This window comes from Phyllobates terribilis, unplaced genomic scaffold (genome assembly GCF_046119375.1).
Source record: "Phyllobates terribilis strain yellow unplaced genomic scaffold, ASM4611937v1 Scaffold_1__5_contigs__length_1240528914, whole genome shotgun sequence".
Lineage (NCBI taxonomy): Eukaryota > Metazoa > Chordata > Amphibia > Anura > Dendrobatidae > Phyllobates > Phyllobates terribilis.
Window position 1 is genome coordinate 961,077,907 of NW_027362761.1, and position 27,165 is coordinate 961,105,071.

Below are 27,165 nucleotides of genomic sequence, written 5' to 3' on the forward strand. Positions count from 1 at the left end.
ATAATATTAGAAAATACCTTAAATTAGAAATAGTATAGTATAATATTCCTTATAAGCCATGTTACTTACCTCATGTGCAAGACATTGCAGTAGCTTAGGTATCCATGGTTATTGTAACATCCCTGGTGGCGTGCTGACATGGCTTACCATCTCCCACCATGCAAGACCACCAGCTTACCTATCAGTACAGGCTGTGCAGTGTACTCCTTTACTTGCTGTGTGCATGTCTCTTGTCTGCTGGCTTAGGGCAGCGGCGCTGGCACTTCCTGATTCTTAAAGTTACAGTGTTCGCAGTCCTAATGCGTCCCCAGCCTATTGCTGTGAGTCACTGGATACTTAACCACTTTACAGCCTGTGCTTGTCCTTCGCACCTGCTTCTCTGCTCTGCTTGTCCTCCTCACCTGCTGCTCTGCTCCTCTCTGCTTTGCTTGTCCTTTGCACCTGCGGCTCTGCTCCGCTTGTCCTCCTCACCTGCGGTTCTGCTCTGCTTCGCTTGTCCTCCGCACCTGCCGTTCCGCTCTGCTCTGCTTGTCCTCCGCACCTGCAGTTCCGCTCTGCTTTGCCCCGCTTGTCCTCTGCACCTGCGGTTCTACTCTGCTCCTCTTGTCCTTCGCACCTGCGGTTCAGCACTGCTCTGCTTGTCCTCCGCACCTGCGGTGCGGTTCTGCTCTGCTCTGCTCCGCTTGTCCTCCGCACCTGTGGTTCTGCTCCGCTTGTCCTCCGCATCTGCGGTTCTGCTCCGCTTGTCCTCCGCACCTGCGGTTCTTCTCCGCTTGTCCTCCGCACCTGCGGTTCTGCTCCGCTTGTCCTCCGCACCTGCGGTTCTGCTCCGCTTGTCCTCCGCACCTGCGGTTCTGCTCCGCTTGTCCTCCGCACCTGCGGTTCTGCTCCGCTTGTCCTCCGCACCTGCGGTTCTGCTCCGCTTGTCCTCCGCACCTGCGGTTCTGCTCCGCTTGTCCTCCGCACCTGCGGTTCTGCTCCGCTTGTCCTCCGCACCTGCGGTTCTGCTCCGCTTGTCCTCCGCACCTGCGGTTCTGCTCCGCTTGTCCTCCGCACCTGCGGTTCTGCTCCGCTTGTCCTCCGCACCTGCGGTTCTGCTCCGCTTGTCCTCCGCACCTGCGGTTCTGCTCCGCTTGTCCTCCGCACCTGCGGTTCTGCTCCGCTTGTCCTCCGCACCTGCGGTTCTGCTCCGCTTGTCCTCCGCACCTGCGGTTCTGCTCCGCTTGTCCTCCGCACCTGCGGTTCTGCTCCGCTTGTCCTCCGCACCTGCGGTTCAGCTCTGCTCTGCTTGTCCTCCGCACCTGAGGTTCTGCTCTGCTCCGCTTGTCCTCCGCACCTGCGCTTCTGCTCTGCTTGTCCTCCGCACCTGTGCTTCTGCTCTGCTCCTCTTGTCCTCCGCACCTGTGCTTCTGCTCTGCTCCTCTTGTCCTCCGCACCTGTGCTTCTGCTCTGCTCCGCTTGTCCTCCGCACCTGCGCTTCTGCTCTGCTCCGCTTGTCCTCCGCACCTGCGCTTCTGCTCTGCTCCGCTTGTCCTCCGCACCTGCGCTTCTGCTCTGCTCCGCTTGTCCTCCGCACCTGCGCTTCTGCTCTGCTCCGCTTGTCCTCCGCACCTGCGCTTCTGCTCTGCTCCGCTTGTCCACCGCACCTGCGCTTCTGCTCTGCTCCGCTTGTCCTCCGCACCTGCGCTTCTGCTCTGCTCCGCTTGTCCTCCGCACCTGCGCTTCTGCTCTGCTCCGCTTGTCCTCCGCACCTGCGCTTCTGCTCTGCTCCGCTTGTCCTCCGCACCTGCGCTTCTGCTCTGCTCCGCTTGTCCTCCGCACCTGCGCTTCTGCTCTGCTCCGCTTGTCCTCCGCACCTGCGCTTCTGCTCTGCTCCGCTTGTCCTCCGCACCTGCGGTTCTGCTCCGCTTGTCCTCCGCACCTGCGGTTCTGCTCCGCTTGTCCTCCGCACCTGCGGTTCTGCTCCGCTTGTCCTCCGCACCTGCGGTTCTGCTCCGCTTGTCCTCCGCACCTGCGGTTCTGCTCCGCTTGTCCTCCGCACCTGCGGTTCTGCTCCGCTTGTCCTCCGCACCTGCGGTTCTGCTCCGCTTGTCCTCCGCACCTGCGGTTCTGCTCCGCTTGTCCTCCGCACCTGCGGTTCTGCTCCGCTTGTCCTCCGCACCTGCGGTTCAGCTCTGCTCTGCTTGTCCTCCGCACCTGAGGTTCTGCTCTGCTCCGCTTGTCCTCCGCACCTGCGCTTCTGCTCTGCTTGTCCTCCGCACCTGTGCTTCTGCTCTGCTCCTCTTGTCCTCCGCACCTGTGCTTCTGCTCTGCTCCTCTTGTCCTCCGCACCTGTGCTTCTGCTCTGCTCCGCTTGTCCTCCGCACCTGCGCTTCTGCTCTGCTCCGCTTGTCCTCCGCACCTGCGCTTCTGCTCTGCTCCGCTTGTCCTCCGCACCTGCGCTTCTGCTCTGCTCCGCTTGTCCTCCGCACCTGCGCTTCTGCTCTGCTCCGCTTGTCCTCCGCACCTGCGCTTCTGCTCTGCTCCGCTTGTCCACCGCACCTGCGCTTCTGCTCTGCTCCGCTTGTCCTCCGCACCTGCGCTTCTGCTCTGCTCCGCTTGTCCTCCGCACCTGCGCTTCTGCTCTGCTCCGCTTGTCCTCCGCACCTGCGCTTCTGCTCTGCTCCGCTTGTCCTCCGCACCTGCGCTTCTGCTCTGCTCCGCTTGTCCTCCGCACCTGCGCTTCTGCTCTGCTCCGCTTGTCCTCCGCACCTGCGCTTCTGCTCTGCTCCGCTTGTCCTCTGCACCTGCGCTTCTGCTCTGCTCCGCTTGTCCTCCGCACCTGCGCTTCTGCTCTGCTCCGCTTGTCCTCCGCACCTGCGCTTCTGCTCTGCTCCGCTTGTCCTCCGCACCTGCGCTTCTGCTCTGCTCCGCTTGTCCTCCGCACCTGCGCTTCTGCTCTGCTCTTCTCCGCTTGTCCTCCGCACCTGCGCTTCTGCTCTGCTCTTCTCCGCTTGTCCTCCGCACCTGCGCTTCTGCTCTGCTCTGCTTGTCCTCCGCAGGCTCTGTTCCTGTATCCCAGTCTGTACTGGTCCCTATCCAGCCTGTTTTCCTACCTGCCAGTACCAGTCGTGCCTACCAGTACCCGCCTGTCTGCATACCAGCCAAACCTGCCCGTTCCTGCATTCCCCTGTGTGGGTCAACAGCTGTGACCGGGGTCTGACCTGGGCCACCTCACACGTCCCTCCTCGGACCACGGAGTCGATTAAGCCGCCGTGTGTTAGTGGTCGGATCTGGCGAGGCCCCTAGTCACGCCCCTCCAGGCACTCCTTGGTTCGTGGCCTAGTGGGACCACTAACCACGCTCACGCCAGTCAGTCCGGGCGCGAGCGTAACAGTTACAACCACTAGCTACCAACAAACTGTCACTGAGTGATTGTAACAATGGATATGTAAACTGCCGCAATGCCCTGCACATCAGGTAAGCGGCATAGCTTATAACTATACTACATTTCTAATTGGAGGTATTTGCTATTATTATTATTATTATTATTATTACACCTTCTACATATTGGGATAAGATCTGGGAGATGGGAATACCCCTTTAAATACAGGACTCACATGTGACTCCTTGTCTAATTGTAGATTCCTGCCCACACAACTCTGGATTCTTACTCTTTCATCCTCTGTGACTCCCCTCATCACCACACAGACACGTAGATTTAAAATAGCACAAAAACTTTTTGATTGCAAAGGAAATAATTTTCTGTTTCATAATCATTTTTTTTGACATTCAAGAAAACAAATGGTGAACTACAGCATCAATTCCAAAAAAAAGTTGGGACAATGTGTAAAATATAAAGAAAACAAGCATGCAATCATTTGGAAATCTCTTGTAACCATATTTTATTCACAGCAGAACATAGAACACAGATCAAAAGATGAAAGTTAGACATTTCTCTACTTCATTTACAAAAATTAACTCAATTAGAAATTGACGGCAGCAACTCATCTAAAAATAAAAAGTTAGGACAGGTTTAACAGAAGGTGGTACTAATGAAAAACAGCTGAAGGGTCAATTTGTGAATAAAGAGAACACATTGGAGAGGCAGAGTCTCTCAAAAGCAAGGATGGTCAGAGGTTCACCAATCTGAGAACTGCTACTTTTCAAAATTGTGTAACAAACTGCAAATACTTTGAATATCCCACCTTCTATAGTACATAATATCATTGAAGAGTTCGAGATTCTGGAGAAATACATGTGCACAATAGACAAGGCCAAAGGTCAATAATGGATGCTTTTGATCTACGGGCCCTCAGACGGCACTGCTTTAAAAACCGGCATGATTCGGTCTCCGAGATACTTCCAGAAATCACTGTCTGTGAACACAGTTTATGAAGTCGACAATTGGAAGTGAGAGTTCTATCACACAATCTATGTTCCCATCCAGACCACATCTATTTCCGGGATGGCCTTGCATATTTCAGAAAAACACTGCTAAACTATATACTCCATCCATCACAAGGGGTCAACAACTGGCCACCAGCAAACCAGACCTTTCACCGATGGAAAAAGAATTGGCACTTTATGAAACGAAAAATCTGTCAAAGACCCAGAGCAGGGTAGAATCCTACATTAGACAAGAATGAAACCACATTCCCAAAACTCCGGCAATTGGTCTCCAACTTCCCACATGTTTACAGAAGAAAATGGTAGGCATGGCCCTGATCATACTTTTTCAGACATGTTGCTGCTATCCATTTCGAAATGAGTTAAATTTTTCAATTGAAATGGAAAAATGTCTAATGATCTGTATTTTATGTTCTCCTGAATGTATTCCTGAATGTATTTTAAATATTTGCATTCTTGCTTCCTTTACATTTTTACACAGTGTCCTAAATTTTGGAATTGGGGTTCTAATAGTACACAGTCTGTAAGTACAAAAATCGTAATTTTTATATTTATGAAATGGTAACTGAGCTGCCGCTCTATTTAATTTTCCTTTTCTTGTAAGGCATTTGTGTTACAAAGAAAACAGCAGCCGCCTTTCAGGTGAGCTACATTTGAAGGGGTTTGTTTATGACCCTGAAATGTTAGAAGGACTGCACCTTTAAAAGAACTGACATCAAGTTCTATAGACGGAGCATTGTGCAAGTATTCCAAGGATACTGCGAGATGATTTTTTGCTGGCAATACTTTCTCAACGCTCTAGCACAGAAGAGTGGAAAACAATATCCTTACTTAGGAAACGTTGTTTTTTTTTTTTTTTTGCATATTACAGTTTCCAAGTTCTTACAAGCTAATATAATACCTTTTCCCCTTTACACTATCAATTATGCAGCCCAATGCATACCAACCTTAGAACAAAATTATTCCAGATACGTAGTAGTGCTCAATGACTAGAAGCGTCATCCATCTTTATCGTGTACAGTTATTTTAATAGATTGCTTTAGAAAGGACTGTTGAGTGAATGCATTCTGTTTTACTTTTCTCTAATTGCTTTCTTTGGTTATAACATGTCCCTATTTGCTCCCTGGTAAATCTTCATATCCTGTGCAGAAGGATCCAATGCAGTTGCCTGATTTTTTTATTTAGTTTTTTCTTTTCTTAATTTACAAGAAAATTCACGTGTGCTTTTTGCATCGGTCTATTTGTATATTTATATCTGTGGGTACATGGATAATGTATATCTGTATATAATTGCATAATGTATAGGAGAGTATTCAGTATCATCGAAATTACACACCTTGGTTTATAGCAAAATATTTGTTGTATTGTGGTTGATTTTTTTTGTGTAAACATAGAAGCACTGTGAAACTGCCATATAATGTACAAAGCCTTCAAAAAGAGCGATCAATGACTTTCTCAAATATGTATGTGCTGTAAAATTGTCCATACTTTAATAGTTTTCGATCTGGCCTGTACCATTTACCATAGTAATGCTGCGGGGGTGTTTAACCCTTTCATGACATCTGCCGTACATGTACAGCATAAGTCGGAAGCGTGTGTATGGAGCGGGTGAGTTCAACCCATACTCGGCAGGTAATGGCTGTGTTACAGCCAGGACCTGCCTCTAACAATCACGGATGGCAATTTATTAACAGCATTCGTCAATTGTCACATCCGTGATGTGATCGCAGGTCGCTGATGGGTTGCTATGACAGCCGGGGGTCTGTTGAAGACCTCCATGCTTCTCATTACAGAGCTCCCTTGAAACTCACTTCCTGTGGTTGGGCTTCAATGGAGACCGTGATTTTTACTATATGCAGCAATACTGTGGTATTGCTGTACATAGCAAAAGCGACCAGGCGATCACAGATTCAAGTCCCCTAGGGCAGAGGTCCCCAACCGCCGGTCCGCGGACCAGGACCGGGCCGTTGGGGTTTTTCAGCCGGTCCGCGGGGAGAGGGGGCCCCTCCAGCAGGGCAGCCATCAGGGCATGACTGCCCTGACTCCAGTATGGGGCCCGGCCGGTAGGAGCCCCCTCGGAGCCCCCCTCTTGTGCGTCTCTCTCCTCATGGGGCCCCCGGCCCCATGCTAAGCGCCGGGTCCGGGACATCTTAGCGCTACGCTGCTGCGGCAGCACCTTCATGATTCCCCTGACTTCCGGTCATGTGACGGCGCCGTCACATGGCCGGAAGTCAGGAGAACCTGGTGTCAGCGATTTGGACGAGCGCCAGGATTCTGCAGGGATCGCATGGGGGTAAGTATAACAAGTTTTATTTTTTTTTAAATACAATTAACTAGGAGTGGGGGGAATGGGAGATGCACATGGGGGGAGGGGAGAGATGAGAGATGCACATGGGGGAGGGGAGAGATGAGAGATCCACATGGGGGGGAGGGGAGAGATGAGAGATGCACATGGGGGAGGGGAGAGATGAGAGATCCACATGGGGGGGAGGGGAGAGATGAGAGATGCACATGGGGGAGGGGAGAGATGAGAGATCCACATGGGGGGGAGGGGAGAGATGAGAGATGCACATGGGGGGAGGGGAGAGATGAGAGATGCACATGGGGGGAGGGGAGAGATGAGAGATGCACATGGGAGGGAGGGGAGAGATGAGAGATGCACGGCGGGGTGAGAGATGCACGGGGGGGATGAGAGATGCACGGGGGGTGGATGAGAGATGCACGGGGGGTGGATGAGAGATGCACGGGGGGTGGATGAGAGATGCACGGGGGGGTGAGAGATGCACGGGGGGGTGAGAGATGCACGGGGGGTGGATGAGAGATGCACGGGGGTGGTGAGAGATGCACGGGGGGGATGAGAGATGCACGGAGGGGATGAGAGATGCACGGGGGGTGGATGAGAGATGCACGGGAGGTGGATGAGAGATGCACGGAGGGGATGAGAGATGCACGGGGGGTGGATGAGAGATGCACGGGGGGTGGATGAGAGATGCACGGGGGGTGGATGAGAGATGCACGGGGGTGAGCTGCACATGGGGGGGTGAGAGATGCACATGGGGGGGTTATGTTTACATAACTTTGTTGCCTTATGAAGGGCGGGGGGGGCCCCCAAAAATTTCTTGCACAGGGGCCCACTACAGTCTGTGTCCGCCCCTGGGATGAAGTAAATGCAGCTGAACAGCAGCTGTCAGGACAGCTGCCCTGTCCTGCTGCAGGGCGTGATGGGGCCTCAGTGATGCGGCTCCTGGCACAGCACATTATGTGGGGCTCCTGGCGGGGACCTGGTCTACACTATATGATAAGTATGCACTAAACTCCAAATCCCTCCATTACCCCGCCCCCATATGACCAAAGCCCCGCCCACCCCACCCCCTCCTTGCTGGGCCATGGAAAAATGATCTTGCTTCAAGCCGGTCCCTGGTGCAAAAAAGGTTGGGGACCACTGCTATAAACTACTGACAACGTCTCCGAAATTCAAAGCTAAAAATTTTGCATTTATTTGCAGCAAATGAGAAATCGTCAAAATAATAAAAAAGAAACAGTGCTTTCAGACCTCAAATAATGCAAAGAAAACAAGTTCATATTCATTTAGAAACAACAATACTCATGTTTTATCTCAGGAAGAGTTTAGAAATCAATATTTGGTGGAATACCCATGATTTTTAATCACAGCTTTCATGCGTCTTGGCATGCTTTCCACCAGTCTTTCACACTGCTTTTGGGTGACCTTAAGCCTCTCCTGGCACAAAAATGTAAGCAGTTCTTCTTTGTTTGATGGCTTGTGACTATCCATCTTCCTCTTGATTATATTCCAGAGGTTTTCAATGGGGTTCAGGTCTGGAGGTTGGGCTGGCCATGACAGGGTCTTGATGTGGTACTCCTACATCCACACATTGATTGACCTAGCTGTGTGGCATGGGGCATTGTCCTGCTGGAAAAAACAGTCCTCAGAATTGGGGAACATTGCCTGAGCAGAAGGAAGCAAGTGTTTTTCAAGGATAACTTTGTATGCGGCTTGATTCATACGTCCTTCGCAAAGATTAACCTGCCCAATTCCAGCCTTGCTGAAGCATCCCAAGATCATCACCGATCCTCCACCAAATTTCACAGTGGGTGCAAGACACTGTGGCTTGTATGCCTCTCCAGGTCTCAGTTTAACCATTAGACAACCAGGTGTTGGGCAAAGCTGAAAATTAGACTCACCAGAGAAGATTATCTTACTCCAGTCCTCTATGGTCCAATCCTTATGGTCTTTGGCAAACTTCAGCCTGGCTCTCCTTTGCTTCTCATTGATGAAAGGCCTTTTTCTAGCTTTACATGACTTGAGGCCTGCCTCTAGGAGCCTGTTGCGAACTGTTCTTGCTGTGCACTTCACCCCAGCTGCCATTTGCCATTCCTTTTGTAGGTCACTTGATGTCATCCTGCGGTTGCTGAGTGACATTCGAATAAGATGACGGTCATCCCGGTCAGTGGAAAGTCGCTTTCGCCCTCTGCCGGTCTGTAGCTTTGTTGTCCCCAATGTCTGCGGCTTGACCTTGTTGTAATGGACTGCTGCCTTCTAAATTTTAAGAATGGAGGCAACATGATGCTCACTGTATCCCTCTGCTAGTAAAGCCAGAATTGAGCCCTTCTTTTCTTCACTCAAGACTTTTCTTTTCAGCTCCTTTGGCATGGTTGAAAGTTATTTTTTCATGGATGATCGCAGAATCCTTTCCATGATGAAGAAAAAACCCTTCACAACATCCACTTGAGTGAAGAAAACTCTCCAGGAACTAGGTGTTTCAGTATCGGTCTGCCATAAAGAGACTTCATGAGAGCGAAAACGGAAGGTTCAGTTCCCCACAAAGTGCAAACCATTAATCAGCCTTAAAAATGGAAAGGACAAATTAGACTTTTCAAAAAAAAAAAAACTCTAAATAAGCCTGCCCAGTTCTGGAAAAGCATTCTTTTGACTGATGAAACTAAGATTAACCGGGACCAGAATGATGGGAAGAAGAAAGTATGGAGAAGGCTTGGAATAGCTCATGAGCCAAAGCTCATCACATCCCCTGTAAAACATGGTGGAGGCAGTGTGATGGCATGGGCATGCATTGCTTCCAATGGCACAGGGTCAATAGTGTTTTTTGATGTGACTGAAGACCGAAGCAGCCGGATGAATTCTGAAGTGTACAGGGTGATACTTTCTGCTCAGATTCAACTAAATGCTGTAATGTTGATTGGAAGGTGCTTCACAGTACAGTATATCACCAGCTCTCTACCCCATCGAGCATGCATTTCACATGCTTAAGACAAAAATTAAGACAAACCCACAAACAAGCAATAACTGAAGTCGGCTGCAGTTAAGGCCTGGCAAAGCATCACAGAGGAGGAAACCCAGTGTTTGCAGAGAATCCTTTGCAGGCTGTGAAGCCATGGACATCACCAAAGTATTAAAAATGAACATTTTATTTATGATAAAGTTAATTTGTTTAATTACTTTTGAGCCACTGAAATGAGGAGGCTTTGTTGAAAAATGGTTGCAATTCCTAAATGTTTCACAAGATATTTTTTTTTCAACCCCTTTTAATTAAACCTGAAAGTTTACACTTGCATCTCAGTTGTTTTATTTTAAATAAAAAAATAGTGGCGTGCAGAGCCCAAATCACAGAGATTCGGTCACTGTCCAAATATTTCTGGAACTGTACAAACTCCTTTTCATATATTGGTTGATTTGAACCACTGAGCTACTATCAGGCCTGAAGAGTAACTCTTGTAGATGACAACAGTTTATTAATCTCTTGTTTTTTATAAACATGGTTATAGTAACCATAGACATATGCAAAGAACTACTCATGGGTGTATAATTCCAAAAATGCATAACAAAGGATTAGGAACCATTGTACAGTCTCATAAAACCCCCGGTGCCATAGGATGTAATAGTATGTCCTTTGATGGGTCCCCATGTATGCAGTAGGCTCAGGAGCTGAAATTACACAATACCCCCAGTAGATGCTGGCTTTGCTACACTGCTGGCATCTGACTGCAAAGGCAACAACTGGGGTCTGCTTTGGTCGCTGCTATTTAACCACTTAAATGCCACTGTCAATCATTGACATTGTCAATTGCTGGTGTGCATGGTTACCATTGGCCGCCCGCAATCGCATGGTGCTCATAAATTGTCATGCCAGTTGGGGGACTGCTGAAAGCTCCCATTACTGTCATCTTTGTCCTCGTGTGAAGCCTCACCTGTGGCTGTGCCTTTATAGGAAGAAGTAATATTCTCTATATACGGTATAGCAGTATTGTATTTTGAAGTATTGCAATATATAGATCCCAGGTTATTTATTTAAAAACCCTAAATAAAAAGCAATCAAACCAAGTGTAGCCTCGAATAGTATCAATAAAAATGTCAGCTTGCCACACAAAAGAAATCAAGCTCTCATACGGCTTCATTAGCACAAAAAATAAAACTTACGTGTATCAGTAAATGGAAACACAAATGGTTATTTATTTATTTATTTTATTTACAATTTCCAATTAAATGTTTCACCAGTTAAATAAAGAATCCACTACAATTTTTGACTTAACTGTACTGACCTGTACAATCATGTTGCCAGGTCATTTTTAACGCATGATAGAACAACGTGATGGCAAAAATGTCAGAATATTGATTTTTTTTTTTTTTCTCATTTTAACCATTTAAAAGCGCTTCAAATTTTTTTCCCATCTTTCAGTAAATTATATGGTAAATTAAATGGTGTCATTCAAAACTACAACTGACCCCCGCAAAAAAAAAAAATATTGCTTGTGACTCAGCTGAAAAATAAATTATGGCTCTTTTAAGCAAGAGAGGAAAAAATGGTCATGGGGAGATGGAAAGAGTTAAGATTAATATAGTCCAGGATCTCCTCCCACAAGGGAAGAACTCATGACAGAAGCAGTACATATGGAAAAGATCAGCAGGTTTCAGACAAAGTGAAGACTCCAAAAAAAAAAATGAAAAAAAGAACAGTGAAGTCTGTGATGTGTCATGTTATAATTAGTCAAGGAATAAAGTGTGAATTTTAACACGGTAGACCATAAATTGTCTGACAAAGTCTTCAAGTCCTTTTCTCACTGACGTCTAGATTTAAATATTAACCTGGATGAAGTGTAATTCCAGTGTTTATACAGGAAGTGGATGCTTCCTTTATGTGAAATGGAGAGACTTAGGCTGTGTGACCACTACGCGTTTTTTAAGCGTTTCCGCAACAACAATTCCGCTGCAGAAACACTTACAAAACACTTGGTAGAAGGTCTGCCATGTTCCCCAATGACAATCCACATGTGCTGTGCACATGCTGCGGAAATTTCCGCTGTGGATTATCATTGCGGAAAAATCCGCAGCACTACCAATTATTTTGCGGAAGCGCGGCGTTTTCACCGCCATTGACTTGCATTGAAACGCATGGATTACGCATCACTTTATCTGTACATGCGGATTCCATGCGTTTCAAAGTGCAGATGGTACCCGGGTTTGGAGAAGTGGAGACTCCCCTCCGGACCCGGGTACCCTAGTACCTGTAAAAAAAGAATAAAATAAAAAATATACATTATACTCACCTTCTGATGGCCCCCGGTCTCCATAACGATGCGTCCTGGCTCCCCAGCAGCTCGCGATGGTCTGAAAAGGACCTGCCATGACGACATTTAGTCATGTGACGGGTCAGGCGACTGCTGACGTCGGCAGGTCCTTTAGTCTACCGCGAGCTGCCGGCAAGCCAAGACAAGGATACCGGGGGCCATCAGAAGGTAAGTTTTTTTTTTTATTTTTTTTTTACCATTCTTTAGGGTCACACTATATAAATCCATGCCGTTTGCATGGATTTATATAGTGTGACCAAGTTGTTAAGCGCTTGACAACCCGCATGCGGAAATGCATGTGAAGAACGCTTCACATCCGCATGTCCCTGGCCGGAAAAAGGCATGTACAATCCGCATGTACAATCCGCATGCGTTTTTTCTGCCAGGGAGATGCAGAAACGCTCAGGAAAAAATCCAGAGCATTTCTGCATCCTGGGCACATTGCCTTATACAATTTATGACTTGGGAATCCCCAACATTATGTTGCAGTGCAAGAATAGAGGAAATAACAAAGCTGCATACAGTGCTAGCCAAAAGTATTGGCACCCCTGCAATTCTGTCAGATAATACTCAGTTTCTTCCTGAAAATGATTGCAATCACAAATTCTTTGGTATTATTATCTTCATTTAATTTGCTTGCAAGGAAAAAACACAAAAGAGAATGAAGCAAAAATCTAATCATTGATCATTTCACACAAAACTCCAAAAAAGGGCCGGACAAAAGTATGGGCACCCTCAGCCTAATACTTGGTTGCACAACCTTTAGCCAAAATAACTGCGAACAACCGCTTCCGGTAACCATCAATGAGTTTCTTACAATGCTCTGCTGGAATTATAGACCATTCTTCTTTGGCAAACTGCTCCAGGTCCCTGATATTTGAAGGGTGCCTTCTCCAAACTGCCATTTTGAGATCTCTCCACAGGTGTTCTATGGGATTCAGGTCTGGACTCATTGCTGGCCACCTTAGAAGTCTCCAGTGCTTTCTCTCAAACCATTTTATAGTGCTTTTGGAAGTGTGTTTTGGGTCATTGTCCTGCTGGAAGACCCATGACCTCTGAGGGAGACCCAGCTTTCTCACACTGGGCCCTACATTATGCTGCAAAATTTGTTGGTAGTCTTCAGACTTCATAATGCCATGCACACGGTCAAGCAGTCCAGTGCCAGAGGCAGCAAAGCAACCCCAAAACATCAGGGAACCTCCGCCATGTTTGACTGTAGGGACCGTGTTCTTTTCTTTGAATGCCTCTTTTTTTTTCCTGAACACTCTATGTTGGTGCTTTTTGCCAAAAAGCTCTACTTTTGTCTCATCTGACCAGGGAACATTCTTACAAAACGTTTTAGGCTTTCTCAGGTAAGTTTTGGCAGACTCCAGCCTGGCTTTTTTATGTCTCGGGGTAAGAAATGGGGTCTTCCTGGGTATCCTACCATACAGTCCCTTTTCATTCAGACGTCGACGGATAGTATGGGTTCACACTGTTGTACCCTCGGACTGCAGGGCAGCTTGAACTTGTTTGGATGTTAGTCGAGGTTCTTTATCCACCATCCGCACAATCTTGCGTTGAAATCTCTCGTCAATTTTTCTTTTCCGTCCACATCTAGGGAGGTTAGCCACAGTGCCATGGGCTTTAAACTTCTTGATGACACTGCGCACGGAAGACACAGGAACATTCAGGTCTTTGGAGATGGACTTGTAGCCTTGAGATTGCTCATGCTTCCTCACAATTTGGTTTCTCAAGTCCTCAGACAGTTCTTTGGTTTCCTTTCTTCTCTCCATGCTCAATGTGGTACACACAAGGACACAGCACAGAGGTTGAGTCAACTTTAATCCTTGTTAACTGGCTGCAAGTGTGATTTAGTTATTGCCAACACCTGTTAGGTGCCACAGGTAAGTTACAGGTGCTGTTAATTGCACGAATTAGAGAAACATCACATGATTTTTCAAAGGGTGCCAATACTTTTGTCCACCCCCTTTTTTAGGTTTGGTGTGGAATTGTATCCAATTTGGCTTTAGGACAATTCTTTTTGTGTTTTTTTCATTGAAGACAAATTAAATTAAGATAATAATACCAAAGAATTTGTGATTGCAATCATTTTCAGGAAGAAACTGAGTATTATCTGACAGAATTGCAGGGGTGCCAATACTTTTGGCCAGCACTGTATACCTAAATGTGTCGTACTTGCTCAAATGGGGCACAAAAACTTCTTCTCAGAGGGGCTGAAGTTAACCATTCTAGAAAAGTTGATTTACTGTCTCAAAGACCTTTTTCTCTCCAAAATCTACTCAAAGAATGTTTGTACATCTACACACTGATAAATGTTGGATAGGTGTATATTATTCAATTAGGATGAAAACAATAGTAAAATTACAAATAGCAAGGATTTTAGTAGTTCTTGCTTCCTACATATCTTAAATAACATAAGGAACAATGTGGATTCATTGATCCCTCTGTTTAATTGTGCAGCCTACAAATCCTGCACAATATTCTTCCCAGCAAACAGCCTACAAAGAGATGTGACAGGAGCAATACAGTTCTGTTTCTGACAAGCCAGTAAAAGTTAAGATCTAGAAAACTACCTTCAACAAAAAATATTTTTAACAAAGATTTTTTTCCTTCCATATTAAATTTTCCAACTGATTCAAATATCCTAACCACCCAATCAACATTCCAGATTGGACAACGTTTTTGAAATTTAAAGGAAATCTGTCAGCAGGTTTTTGCTATGCAAGCTGAAGACAGCATGCTGTAGGGGTTAAAACAGATTTCAGCGAGCTTATCATTGCAGGACACAGCAGTGCCTGCCTGCCAGTCCGACACACCCTCTCCTGTGATAGTTCACTGTCCATGGACATTGTGTATACAGAGCCTGGTGTGGGCGGGGTTCGCTTTCTCAGCTCTGCTGTATTGCTAAATCTAAAAGCTCTGATTGTGTCAGAACGGCTGCACCCAGTAATCTAAGTGATACATTGTTGGATTCAGCTTCTCTTTGTCTACATCAGGCTGCTCTCAGATGAGGTAGCAAAAACCTGCTGACAGATTCCCTTTAAGGAATAAGCACACATTAAGTAAACTAATTCTGTTCATCGATCTACACCAAATTTTAGATTTAGCTTGGCAGTGTGTCTTGATAGGTCTCATATTAAGAGCTCCAGTATATGGTTTACCAAATCTGAAGAAATGGATACACCTATATATCTGAAATGCTTGCCTGGTGGAACAATAGATAAACCTTCCAGATCAATGTTACCAGCTGGAAGAAGAATTTATTTACACCAGTTAATTAGAAGACAGTGAAAGAAATCCAGATCTTTCAATTTCCTAACGACAAGGTCCTATGTTGTGTTGGGAAGATATAACAAGATATCATCATATAAAGAAATGTTGTCCTTCCTCCCCATGCATAAAGCCCCTGGATCTTTCCAATGAATGAAAGAAGATTGTGATGGGCTTTATCACCACAACAAATTCCAAGATGGGGAGAGAACAATCCTGTTATGTACCTTTTATGCAAAAAATAAAAAAAAAGGGGGCCAACAGGAAACCATTTATGATCACTCTAGCATGAGAGTTGCTATACAACAGTTACAGCCAGTGTATAAAAGTTTGGCCGAATTTATGTATAATGGCAAAGCTTCAGCCCTGCTGTGTGTAGCAAAAATCACGCTCTCCTATGAACGCTGGCCATGGGCAAGCATTCATAGGAGATTTGCAGTACAATGAAAGACATGGTGGTCTTCTGCAGACCCCCGGGTGTCATGACAACCCATTGTCGCCCCTAGATCAGGTGACAGGGGCGCCAACGGGCGTGACTTGTGACACGCTTCCGTCTGGCGCCTGTTAAATACCGCTGCCAGTGATTGACAACTGCATTTAACTGGTTAGCAGCCACGGGTGGATCTCTGATGGCTGTGGCTGTTAGAGGCACATTACAGCTTATCAGATCAGCTGTCATGTGCGGTGAAGGATGTGGGCTCCGCGTCGGAGCCCACATCAAAGGCAGGGACACTACCTTTGACGTACTTATATGTTAAAGGCCGTGAAGGGGTTAAAAGACTTATGACTCCACCACACGCCCTCATCAAGTTGCTTGTGACCAATGCCGTTCTTGATGGATCAGAGCCATAATTTGTGTGAATACGTATTTAACATGAGACAAGTACCTCCACGCCAGTAGTCTGTTTCTATTACTTATCAGAGCACATCAGAAGACAACTGGTTACTAATTTTATAAAGTAAATGTGAAGATTACAGAGAAGGTTGTTATCCCTCGCACAAGCTATTTCTCAGCTCCTTAAATTAGATCATACAATGATCGGCTTAATCCTTCCATGTAACAGGGCTTTACACTGTGGCTGATTCTGCCGTCTGACAAATGTGCGCACTACTACATTACGGCCCTGCATGTTACTTCCCATTGGGGGAAATTATCCTTTAATCACACTTTTCATTTGCTTTCCTATTTTACAGTACGTGATCTCATTTCTATTATCCCTAAGGCCTGAACTAATGTAATAACCGGCTGAGAGTTGTCATAGGAGCATGTGCTATTTGGAAAGGTTGCACACAACACTGTTTATCTGATTTATGAGGCTGGTATTCTTAAACATGGCAGTGGTTCTTCTTTTATTATTAGCATTATTATCCAAAGCAAATGGTTTATATCAATAAAGTGTATATCTACATTACACATCATGACATTGCATTTAGAAAAGTTTCCATGCTTATTGTCTTCGGTTATGGTGCTCGTCCTCTCACGGGAAACAATGGCGCAGCATCTATCATGTACCGTATTTTTCCTTCCCTTTCCTTTAATGGAACAGAAAAATAGAATAGCAAATCAGAGGTGTGAACAGCGCCTTAGGCCACCATATCTTGTGGGCTATACTCCTTCTTTCATGTTTTTTTTATAAATTCTGTGAGGAAAATTATTTTTATGTGTAAAAGGTAATGTAAGTCCCCAGATGATCTAAACATTTAGACAACCAACTTTGCATATTGCAGTTTGTTTAAAGCGTTAGTATAAAAGTAAATATACAGAGAAAAATTACATATGTACGTTAATAATCTTTCATACACATGTTAGTTGTCCAAGATTAGCAAAAAAAAAAACATGGCTGCTTTCTTCTGAACCAGGGGTGCACATCCTGTGGCCCCCAACTATATGGACAAAAAATGCTAGTCTGACAGGGTAACTATATGCGGACCTCCACACACAAGGGCCGGGCCAGCAGATGTGGAGCAGGGACTGGCAAGTGCTAATGGTGGCCTGTGTAGACATCTCTGGATGCCTCATGCATCAGGAGAATGGGTTTCTAGACAGGTTCGGCACTCCACAGAGGAGTATGTGAGTTCCAGGTGGCCCTTTGTGTCTGTGGCTCTCTCCACTGTAGTTTATGGGAGTTCTGGATCATTAGACAGTAAGCAAGGAATACATGATCTATTGTAGAGAGCCGTGTGCACACGTGACCTCTTCCTCTTTAGCACCTATTCACACAGTTTTTGTATTTTACTGCAAATCCACATTTAAAAATATGCTTCAAATACTCTTTGAATAAGATTCCTATTAGTTTTACTGGGAAATGTTCAAAATGGCGTGCACAATAAAGGAGCTTTTCCCATTAAAATCAGATGGAAATTTATTCAAACCGTGTTTGACGTGGTATTTGATGTGAATTTAGAAACCGAATCAATTTCTAAATCCTCATCAAAAACACTCAGTGTGAACGTGCCATTAGAGTGCTAATTTTTGGACGGAAGAGTCCTTTAAGTAGAATTTGTACCTATCAGACATTTTTTGGAATATCAAAAGTATGTACCATTAATGTCACAGTAATAGCCCTTTAATTTTTAAATTTTAGGATTGGTTCATTATAACATTGTGACCCTTGGACCAAAAAAAGGTTGTGCACCCCTGGTCTAAACTGAATTCTTCTCTATCATAACCCATGGGTTAGTATTGCAGCTTAGCTCCATGGCAGTGGTAAGAACTGACCTACAATACCAGACACAACCCAGGGACAAGTGTGGAACTATTTATTTATTTTAAGAAGGCGGCCATTATTTTCTTCCTTTGGACAATCCCTTTAAAGCCATGCTTCTGTTTCTTTCATCATGCCATACATTCTGCTGAAATACTTCTTTTGGAATGTAGGAGAGCTGAGCTTTTTTTGTGGTATTTTTCCACCTGGCAGATCTATGTGAAATATGATTGGACTGAACATATTTTTCCCAGCTGTTCTCATGGAATTATGTCAGTCAGGTATTAGATTTCTGGAGCTGGAACTGTATTTACAAGTGAAAGAAATAAAGAAGAAAAAGTAAATCACCATCCGCATGAAGTCTCAGGAGAGACCTGTGCAGGAAGCGTTACAATAAAATTGAGTATTGCTAAAAGGTAGTCTCTGAGCTAAATTTATTAATGACTTTACAGTGTTTAGAGACTGGACATTACGGTTTAATACAAAAACATAGTTACTTTTTACTCTGGAATACAGCTCCTTGACAAGTTTCTGCAACAGTTTTCCAAGTTGTAAAGGTTTTATGTCCCAAATGGAATGTTCTTGGCTGTTTGCAAGAGAAACTGTCAATCCCGGTGAATGCCAGTTCATTCATAGCTCCCAGGGTTTAGAAATCATCACAGATGGAATATATCGAAGTACTCGCAAATTGCTCACGTTTATAGACCCTACCAGTCAGACCTCCAAGTTAATTAATTAGTGCATGTAGTAATTTTTACAGCGCAGAAACCTCAGTACAGCTTTCATTAGCTGGCAGAGATCCTATTGTTATAGCGATGTCCAAAGAAAAGGGCAATGGTTAAGTCAAATGAAGGTCACGAAAAAGTTTATATTTAAAAGAAACTGACAAGATGGGAGGGGTACATTGTAAAAGGAAAACCCCATCCATGTCATTTTAGTACTGCAAGATTTATTTGAACTTTTCAGTATAAGGTGCTGTTGGAAAAAGGAAAAACCCTATAAATATCATCACTGGCAGACACTGACAGAAGAGGGCCCTGTGCAAGAACAGTATATGGGACTCTTTGCAGTCCAATATTTCATCATAATGCACAGTTTTACCTACTTTGGAGGTGCTAGTGGGCTCTCTTACCTTTTGGGCACAGGTTGTACCAATGATATGTCCACCCCTGAATACTCGATATGTCCGCCCCTGAATATATGTAACAATATGTCCACCCTTGAATACCCGTTTTGTCCGCCCCTGAATATATGTAACAATGATATGTCCGCCCCCAAATACCATTTTATGGCACTGGAGAGTTGTAAACTACTCATTTACACTTATTGGACTCAGGAGACATTATTAGCTCTACTAGTTTTTAACTTTATGCATACTTTTTTTTTAATGAACTATTTCTATCTAGAAAGTGTTTCTGCCTTTTATCTAGTTTGTTGCCATATTCTGTACATACAAGATATTTCTAATGTAAAGAAAGTTTATTTTATATTTAAAATTGACAAATTCTTTCATGCCAAAACTAGTCAGCTTTATTCCAAGCATGCGAAGTATGTAGTAAAAAACTAAAACTCTTCATTGCTTGCATTTCTTTTAGTCTTGCAGATTTTTAACAATCTTTAATTTAATAACCTTAAAGGGATTGTCTCCTCAACAAACTAAATTTTAGTGAACGGATCTTTGAATAAGAACTTCCACAATTGGATGTGTTAAAAAAAAAAAAAAAAAGAAATGTTCCTGTGCTGAGATAATGTTATAAATGTGCTCCTGCTGTGGTACTATGTAATGGCTGTGTCTGACCGTACAGGTACATGGTCTGATCATACCACATCTCCTGGGCAGGGACAGAAGCAAGACAGCATGGGAGATTCTTTCTGGGATGTAAAACATTTCCCTGCCTGTTTTTTAATCATGTTCTACATCACAGAAAAGCATCAGCTGTGATTCCCCGCTGTGCTTTCTGTATAATCTTTTGCTTTCTCCCCTGCCCAGGAGCTGTGGTATGATCAGACCATGTCCCTGCACGATCAGACACAGCCATTACACAGTACAGAGCAGGGGCACATTTGTAAGATTATCTCAGCACGGGAACATTTTTTTTAACACATCCAATTGCTTAAATTATTTATATTCCAAGGTATATTGATTAAATTGTACTTTGTTCATGGGAAAACCCTTTAAAGGGAATCTGTCAGCAGGTTTTTGCAATGTAAACTAATGAGATAGACTGAGACATAGCATTCAACAATATGTCCCTTATCAGGCTGTGTGCTGTTTACTTACAGTGAAGGTTTTATCACCTGGTGATTATCACTACTTGGCACACGCTTATTAGACCGACCACATCCCCTCCTGTGATAAGCAGCTCACTGTCAATAGACATTATATATACAGAGCCTGATGTGGGCAGGGGCTGCTTTTTCAGCTCTACTACATGCTAAATCTAAAAACTCTGTGTTACAAGTGCTGCACCCAGTAAACTAAGTGATACATCGTTGGAATCAGGGTCTCTTCCTACATTATTCTGCTCTCAGATGAGGTAGCAAAAACCTGGTGACAGATTTCATTTAACTCTAGTAATCTTTTGCTTAATATGTTAATTTGCCCTTTAGTTCTCATTAGAAAGTGCTGTGTTTATGCAATATGTGATTTCTCCAGCATCACGGAAAAAATATATTCTGATTTCTTTCCTCCTACACTTGTAATTCAGTTTTGTTTTGTTTTTTTTACTTACTGTTAATTATTTTAAATAGTGCAGAGTCATTATAAACCAAACTTTCAACATATGGGGCACAATTTTAAGAAGAGTGGGAAGGCAGAGGAAGGAAAGCTGGAACAATACACATGTATAAAATGCATTTACATTTGTGTAATGTAAGGAAAATAAATGACTATTATGAACCATTCATATATCATGGATATGTGTAGTGCCTGGTTTGCTTGCCCCATTTTTGGGCACCTGTAAATTAACAATCTATTTTCTTAAATTTTTTTTCTTCCTTCTAAAATGTTCTACTTTCATTTCTATATCATTTGGAAGTTTTCACTATGATTAATGAATCCCTGGCACAAATGGACTTTTTTTTTTCCCCTCTGTTGCAGAAAATGAATTGTTTTCACTCGCTGACCTCATTCTAAATTTTTTTTGGCTGCCCTTATTATTTAGAAATTTTATACGGCTGAAGCCTTGCGGAATAACTTTCTACTTTAACAGTAATACTGTTACTCGCACCGTTCTGTTGAGTTTTTAACAGGTTGGAAAAGGTATAGATATCGGAATCTTTTTATTTTATATTTTTTAATATTTTTTGTATCATGGCTGTAGATTAATATGTTAACTGCATTTTTATGTGTATAATGACCAATATATCGGCTCCCTAAACAAGCTTTATAAATTATGGTATTGGAATACTCTCAAATTATTTCTATATACATGTTCATACGCAGTATTTCTAGATTGTACATTGCTTGTCAAGGTGATGTAGAATTTCACTTACCATCTGTATTTCTTCTACTAAATTCCATTTATGGTTTTCTTCTATTATGAATTAAGGATAAGAAAATAGTGGTCATTTGCTGGTTATGGTCAGGACTGCCTTTTTTAGCACTTACTCTTCTGTTTTGAAAACTTTTAATCAAGTTATTTTCCTTCCTTTATTATTTTTATGTCCCTCTTTGTTACACATTTCTCTAACATCTTTGAAATACATCTTTTTTATTTTACAGATAACAATAATTCTCCAAAAGAAGATACACCAACTGGTAGCTTGGATTCCCTTTCACCCCCTGCTCTCACTCCTCTGGCCACGTGTATAAGTCCTCCTTATGAGAAAAATCATCTTATAGCTGATGCCAGTGATGTGCTGGAGTGGCCGACCCCTGAGTAAGAGTTTATATATCTATTATTCTAATGTGTAAATACTCGTGGGCAGCTGATATCATTTAAAGTTTGTTTCTGAACTGAGCGATGTATCACCTATCCACAAGATAGCTGCCAATAATGGGGGTTCCAAAAATCCCAAGAACAGGGCCCTGTTTGAATGAAATGTTGGCCGCACATGTGCACTATGGCCCAATTCATTGTCTATGGAACTGCCAGTGATGTTTCATGATCGCTTCCTTCAAACAGAGCACATCAGAGCCCCTTTCTCTGGATTTGTGGCACCCCCAAGGATTCTCAAGTTTTCCCCTAACCTTAGGATGAGAAATAACATGTTAAGCTGTGATGATTTAAAAATTTCAGGTAGATGGCTACTGCTTACTCCACTGGGTTCATGTTCAGTGACAGGTATATGTACATATGATTAGATACTGTCCCATAGCACTTGCAGATGCTAAAAAAAAAAAATCTATAGTAGTTGCCCTTTGGTACTAATACACAAGATAAGGCCACGTTCACACATTCAGTGTTTGATCAGTATTTGTAAGCCAAAACCAGGAGTGGGTGATAAATACAGAAGTGGTGACGTGTTTCTATTTTACTTTTCCTCTGATTGTTTCACTCCTGGTTGTGGATTATAAATACTGATATAAAATACTGACCAAATACTGAACGTGTGAACATGGCCTAATACAGACTTCCTGTTACACTATACAGATCACTCTTCAATTATCTTTATACAATACTAACTCAGTTTTAACATACCAGACAAAAGAAATTGCATGATCTCTATGAACAATTGTACTTTGACAGATGGGTTTTCAACTCCTTCATTCCAGGTGATTTTTTTTGTTTTGTTTTATTTTTGAGCTTTAGTTTTTACCTCCCTCCGTATTTTCTTCTTTTTTTTTTTTTCCTCCATCAACCTAGGCATAAGAGAGGTTGTATTTTTGCAGGACATGTTGTAGTCTTGAATGACACCGTTCATTTTAACATACAATGTATTAAAAAATGGGGGGAAAAAATTCCAAGTGGGGTGAAATGGTGGATAAAATAAAAATAGCGATTCTGTCAATTTTTTTTGTGATTTTTCTTTTTGTAGCTTTCATTTCATGGTTAAACTTACCTGGCAGAATGATTCACCAAGTTAGTACAATTGCAGCTATACCAAAGGGGTTTTTTTAGTGTTTTTTTTCTTTTAACTGTTTCATTTCTGTTTTTTTTGTCAAAGGAGCTGCCGGAGGTCTTTCTTTTTGCGTGTCATACTGTCGTTTTTATTGATATCATTTTAGAATATTTTTTATTGCATTTTTTTTTTATTTTTTAGTCAAGTCCATTGAAAAGCTAGAGTTTCTTTTTCTCCTTCTTTATGGAAAATAAAGAAACCACCATACTGGTAATTAATTTTATATTTTGATTGGAGTTTTACAGATGTGTCGATTACTAAATATGCCATGTTTTTTTTATTCTATTTTAAGGGGGAGAATGGCAGTGATTTTACATTTTTATATATTTTTATTGGCTCTATTGCAATATATAGTTAAAATGACTAAAGACTGAGCTTGATAGTAGGACTAAGATGGCAGTTGTGGAGGCCTTCAGCCGGCCCATAGGTGCCGTGACAAGCCTTGTGCATCGGTGGTTATGCTATTTAAATGCTGCTGTCAGTGATTGACACTGGCCTTTTAATTGTTAAATAGCAATTACCAGATCGAGCTCCAGTCGCTGCTGTTACAGGAAGATGCCGGCTAAGCTCCTGAGCCCGCTCCAATTATGGAGACCCGACCCAACATGACGTACGTGTAAATGTCTGTTCTGGTTATTTTAGAATCAATTGGATAAAAATTGCTATGTGCAGAGGAAAAATATTTGCAAATCAGCAATTTAAAGGCTTTGAGTCATCCTTCTGAACAGTTCATAATGTTTAAAACTTGATATTCAACATTCTAGTGGTAGACGATGGACCTTAAATGGAATGTGTCATCCGAAAATAACCTGCTAAACCTATATTTTAAAAAAAAAATAGTGATCTTGTTTCCTTATCAGTTTATATATATATATAAAAAAATCCTAAAATTTAGCGATTTTCATTTTGATCACCATGTTTAATACTAGGCTGCCACTTCCTGTACTGCAGAGATCACTTTTCAGCAATCCTATCATTATGGTGCATTGTTGAATAGTACAGTGACTATCAAGCAGGAGCCTGAATCTGAGCTGCCTTGTTGTTCATAAGGCAGCGATCAGTGCCTGCCCATACACTGTATTATTATTTTTTATCCTTTAGTGACCTGCCATATTTGACTTTTCATACAATAAACTATTTGTATGTGTGACTAATATCTGTGATCTGCAACCTGCCTGCAGTTCTCATGGCATACAAACTCCTTGCTTTCTCATCAGCTAAGATCCAGAGATTGCACATCACGTGATGTTAGTAAATGGCTTCCCATTTAGGAATCTCGCTTTGGCAGACATTTAAAGCTTCACAGCACTGTGGAAATGAAAATAGGTGAGGTGTTAATACTGGTTTTTAGCAAGGGCTATATATATATATATATATATATATATATACATATATATATATATTAGGCCCTATTCACACGATGACATACAGAACCACACAATTCAGTAAGGCTTTTTTTCTTACATGGATCTATTTATAGTCTCTAGTAAAAACATTGCGGTACATTGGAAAAGGGTTACATATATAGAATTAAACAAACTGAAAAACTAGTACAGAGGGGGAGAGTGCACTGCTCTCCTGGGCTTTACAATCTACAGCAAGGGTGGGGAACCTTATTTCTGCCAACGGCAATTTGGATATTTATACCATCTTTTGGGGGCCATACAAATTGTGCGCTAATCGTGCGTACATTTAATTAAGTACACTACTTTAGATGTGATACAGCTGAAAGTACCTGGGATCTTGTAGTACTGATGTGAGTTGTGGATCTCTATCTTGTCTGTGGTTGTTATAAACGAACAGGTTTTACATTTTTTCTGGTTGCAAGGTAAGGTACCTGTAGCTGGTGGAGATGACAGGGAGCTTCTGACAATGATGCTTCTTAGATATGGGGGCTGCCTGAAACACAAAAGTGGGGGGTCTGGAAATATGGATTGTAATCGGGCATCTTTTTGTAGTAAGGGTTGTAGTTTCCATGCAGCTCTCCTTACCGCCTCCAGATTTGGATTGTAGGTGACTACTAGATGCACCCGGTTGGTTTCTTGTTTGGGTTTGTAATGTAGGAGATGATTCCTTGATATTCTGGTGGCTCTTGTAATCTGGTTCTCAATTGTTCTTAGATGGTAGCCCTGATTCAAAAAGGTCTTTCTGAGGCCACATAAGTGTTTGTCTCTATCCATAGTGTTGGAACATATCCGATTGTATCTTATGGCTTGGCTGTGGACAATAGAGTTTGTGTTTCGGATGGAAACTGTCCCATTTAAGGTATGTAGGACGGTCGATTGGTTTCCGGTACAAGGATGTCTCTATTTCATTGTTCTGTAGCTTGATGATGGTGTCCAAAAAGTTAATTTCAGTACAGGAGTAGTTGCCTGTTAGGAGACTGGTACAGCGATGGGAAGTAAAATGACTCCACAGTACACAAATCTTTTCATAGCCAAGCTTGAAAGTGACTTTTTGTCCTCATGTCCCATCAAGGCCTCTGGCCTACTATCGTTCCATTGACGATATTCTGATCATCTTGCAACAGCTGAAGGCGTTCCATGAACACTTTAATCGATTTCATCCCACCATCAACCTAACACTCCATTACTCCTGTACTGAAATTAACTTTTTGGACACCATCATCAAGCTACAGAAAGCAACTGGGTGCCTCTAGTAGTCACCTGCAATCCAAATCTGGAGGGGCTAAGGAAAGCTGCATGGAAACTACAACCCTTACTACAAAAAGATGCCCGATTACAATCCATATTTCCAGACCCCCCCTACTTCTGTGTTTCAGACAGCCCTCAAATCTAAGAAGCATCATTGTCAGAAGCTCCCTGTCATCTCCACCAGCTACAGGTACGTTTCCTTGCAACCAGAAAAAATGTAAAACCTGTCCTTTTATAACGACCACAGACAAGATGAAGATACCCAATTCACATCAGGACTACAAGATCCCAGGTACTTTCAGCTGTATCACATCTAATGTAGTGTACTTAATTATGTAACATACCTGGTGGCGTCCTTGCATAGTGGTCCACCTCCCACTGTGCAAGAGCGCGCACTTGATTTCCAGTCCAGACTGCCACTCTGGTTTCTTTCCATACTGTCTGCTCTGCTCTGGCTGCTTAGGGCGATGCCCGCCGAACCTCCTGTTTCTTGTAGCTGCTGCAGACACACCCCTAATGCGTCATCAGCCTATTGCTGTCTGTCACCTGGTATTTAAACCAGCTCCTCCTTGGAATCCTTGCCTGAGCATCTTGTTCTGTCAGTTGGCTTCTAGTCACTGATGTGCCAGGTCCTGTCTATGTTTCCTGCCTTGTGGTATCAGTTCCCGTGTCTGAACTGTGTCCTGTCTGTGTACTCTAGCCAGCTGTCTTTCTGCCTTTCCTGGAGGCTGTATTTCCAGGCCCGTGTGAACACGCTCTTAGCCTGTTCCTTCTGCCCTCTAGGGGCCGCATACCTAGATCTGTTGTCTGTGTCTTTACCCAGTGTCTGTTCCTGCCCTAACTATCTTCCAGCCTGTTTCCCGTCTCTCTCTACGCTCATATCTTCCCTTTTTCTGCAGAGTCTGAACTCGTACCTAACTCCTGCTCGTTGTCACTGTACTTCCGTTTGTGAGTTTGTGGTCCACTCGCTACTTCACTGCAAGTACCCTGTGGTTATTCGGTTCTGCCTTTCTCTTCCTGTCTGTTCTGTGTGAACAGAGCCCTGTCCCCTCTGCCCTGCCTTCCTCGCCGCTCCAGCGGTTTCTGCCTGCTCTGCCTTGTTCACCGCTCTGGCGGTTCTTGCCTGCTCTGCTTTGCTCACCGCTCCGGCGGTTCTTGCCTGCTCTGCCTTGCTCACCGCTCCGGCGGCTCTTGCCTGCTCTGCCTTTGCTCACCGCTCCAGACGGTCTCGCTCTGCTCTGCCTTTGCTCACTGCTCCAGGCGGTCTCGCTCTGCTCTGACCCTTTGCTCGCTGCTCCGGCAGTCTCGCTCTGCTCTGACCCTTTGCTCGCTGCTCCGGCAGTCTCGCTCTGCTCTGGCCCTTTGCTTGCTGCTCCGGCAGTCTCGCTCTGCTCTGACCCCTTGCTCGCTGCTCCGGCAGTCTCGCTCTGCTCTGACCCTTTGCTCGCTGCTCCGGCAGTCTCGCTCTGCTCTGACTC

At 43.8% G+C, this 27,165-nt stretch overlaps 1 protein-coding gene across 2 annotated transcripts in view; it reads left to right on the plus strand.

The window, feature by feature from the left end:
- Positions 1-27,165, plus strand: part of ARHGAP10 (Rho GTPase activating protein 10) — a 265,976-nt gene that overhangs the window by 210,972 nt on the left and 27,839 nt on the right. For both annotated transcript variants that reach the window (XM_073642512.1, XM_073642513.1), the window contains exon 20: positions 21,694-21,850. In XM_073642512.1, coding sequence (XP_073498613.1) covers positions 21,694-21,850 — 157 coding nt within the window. The remainder of the gene's footprint in view (positions 1-21,693; positions 21,851-27,165) is intronic.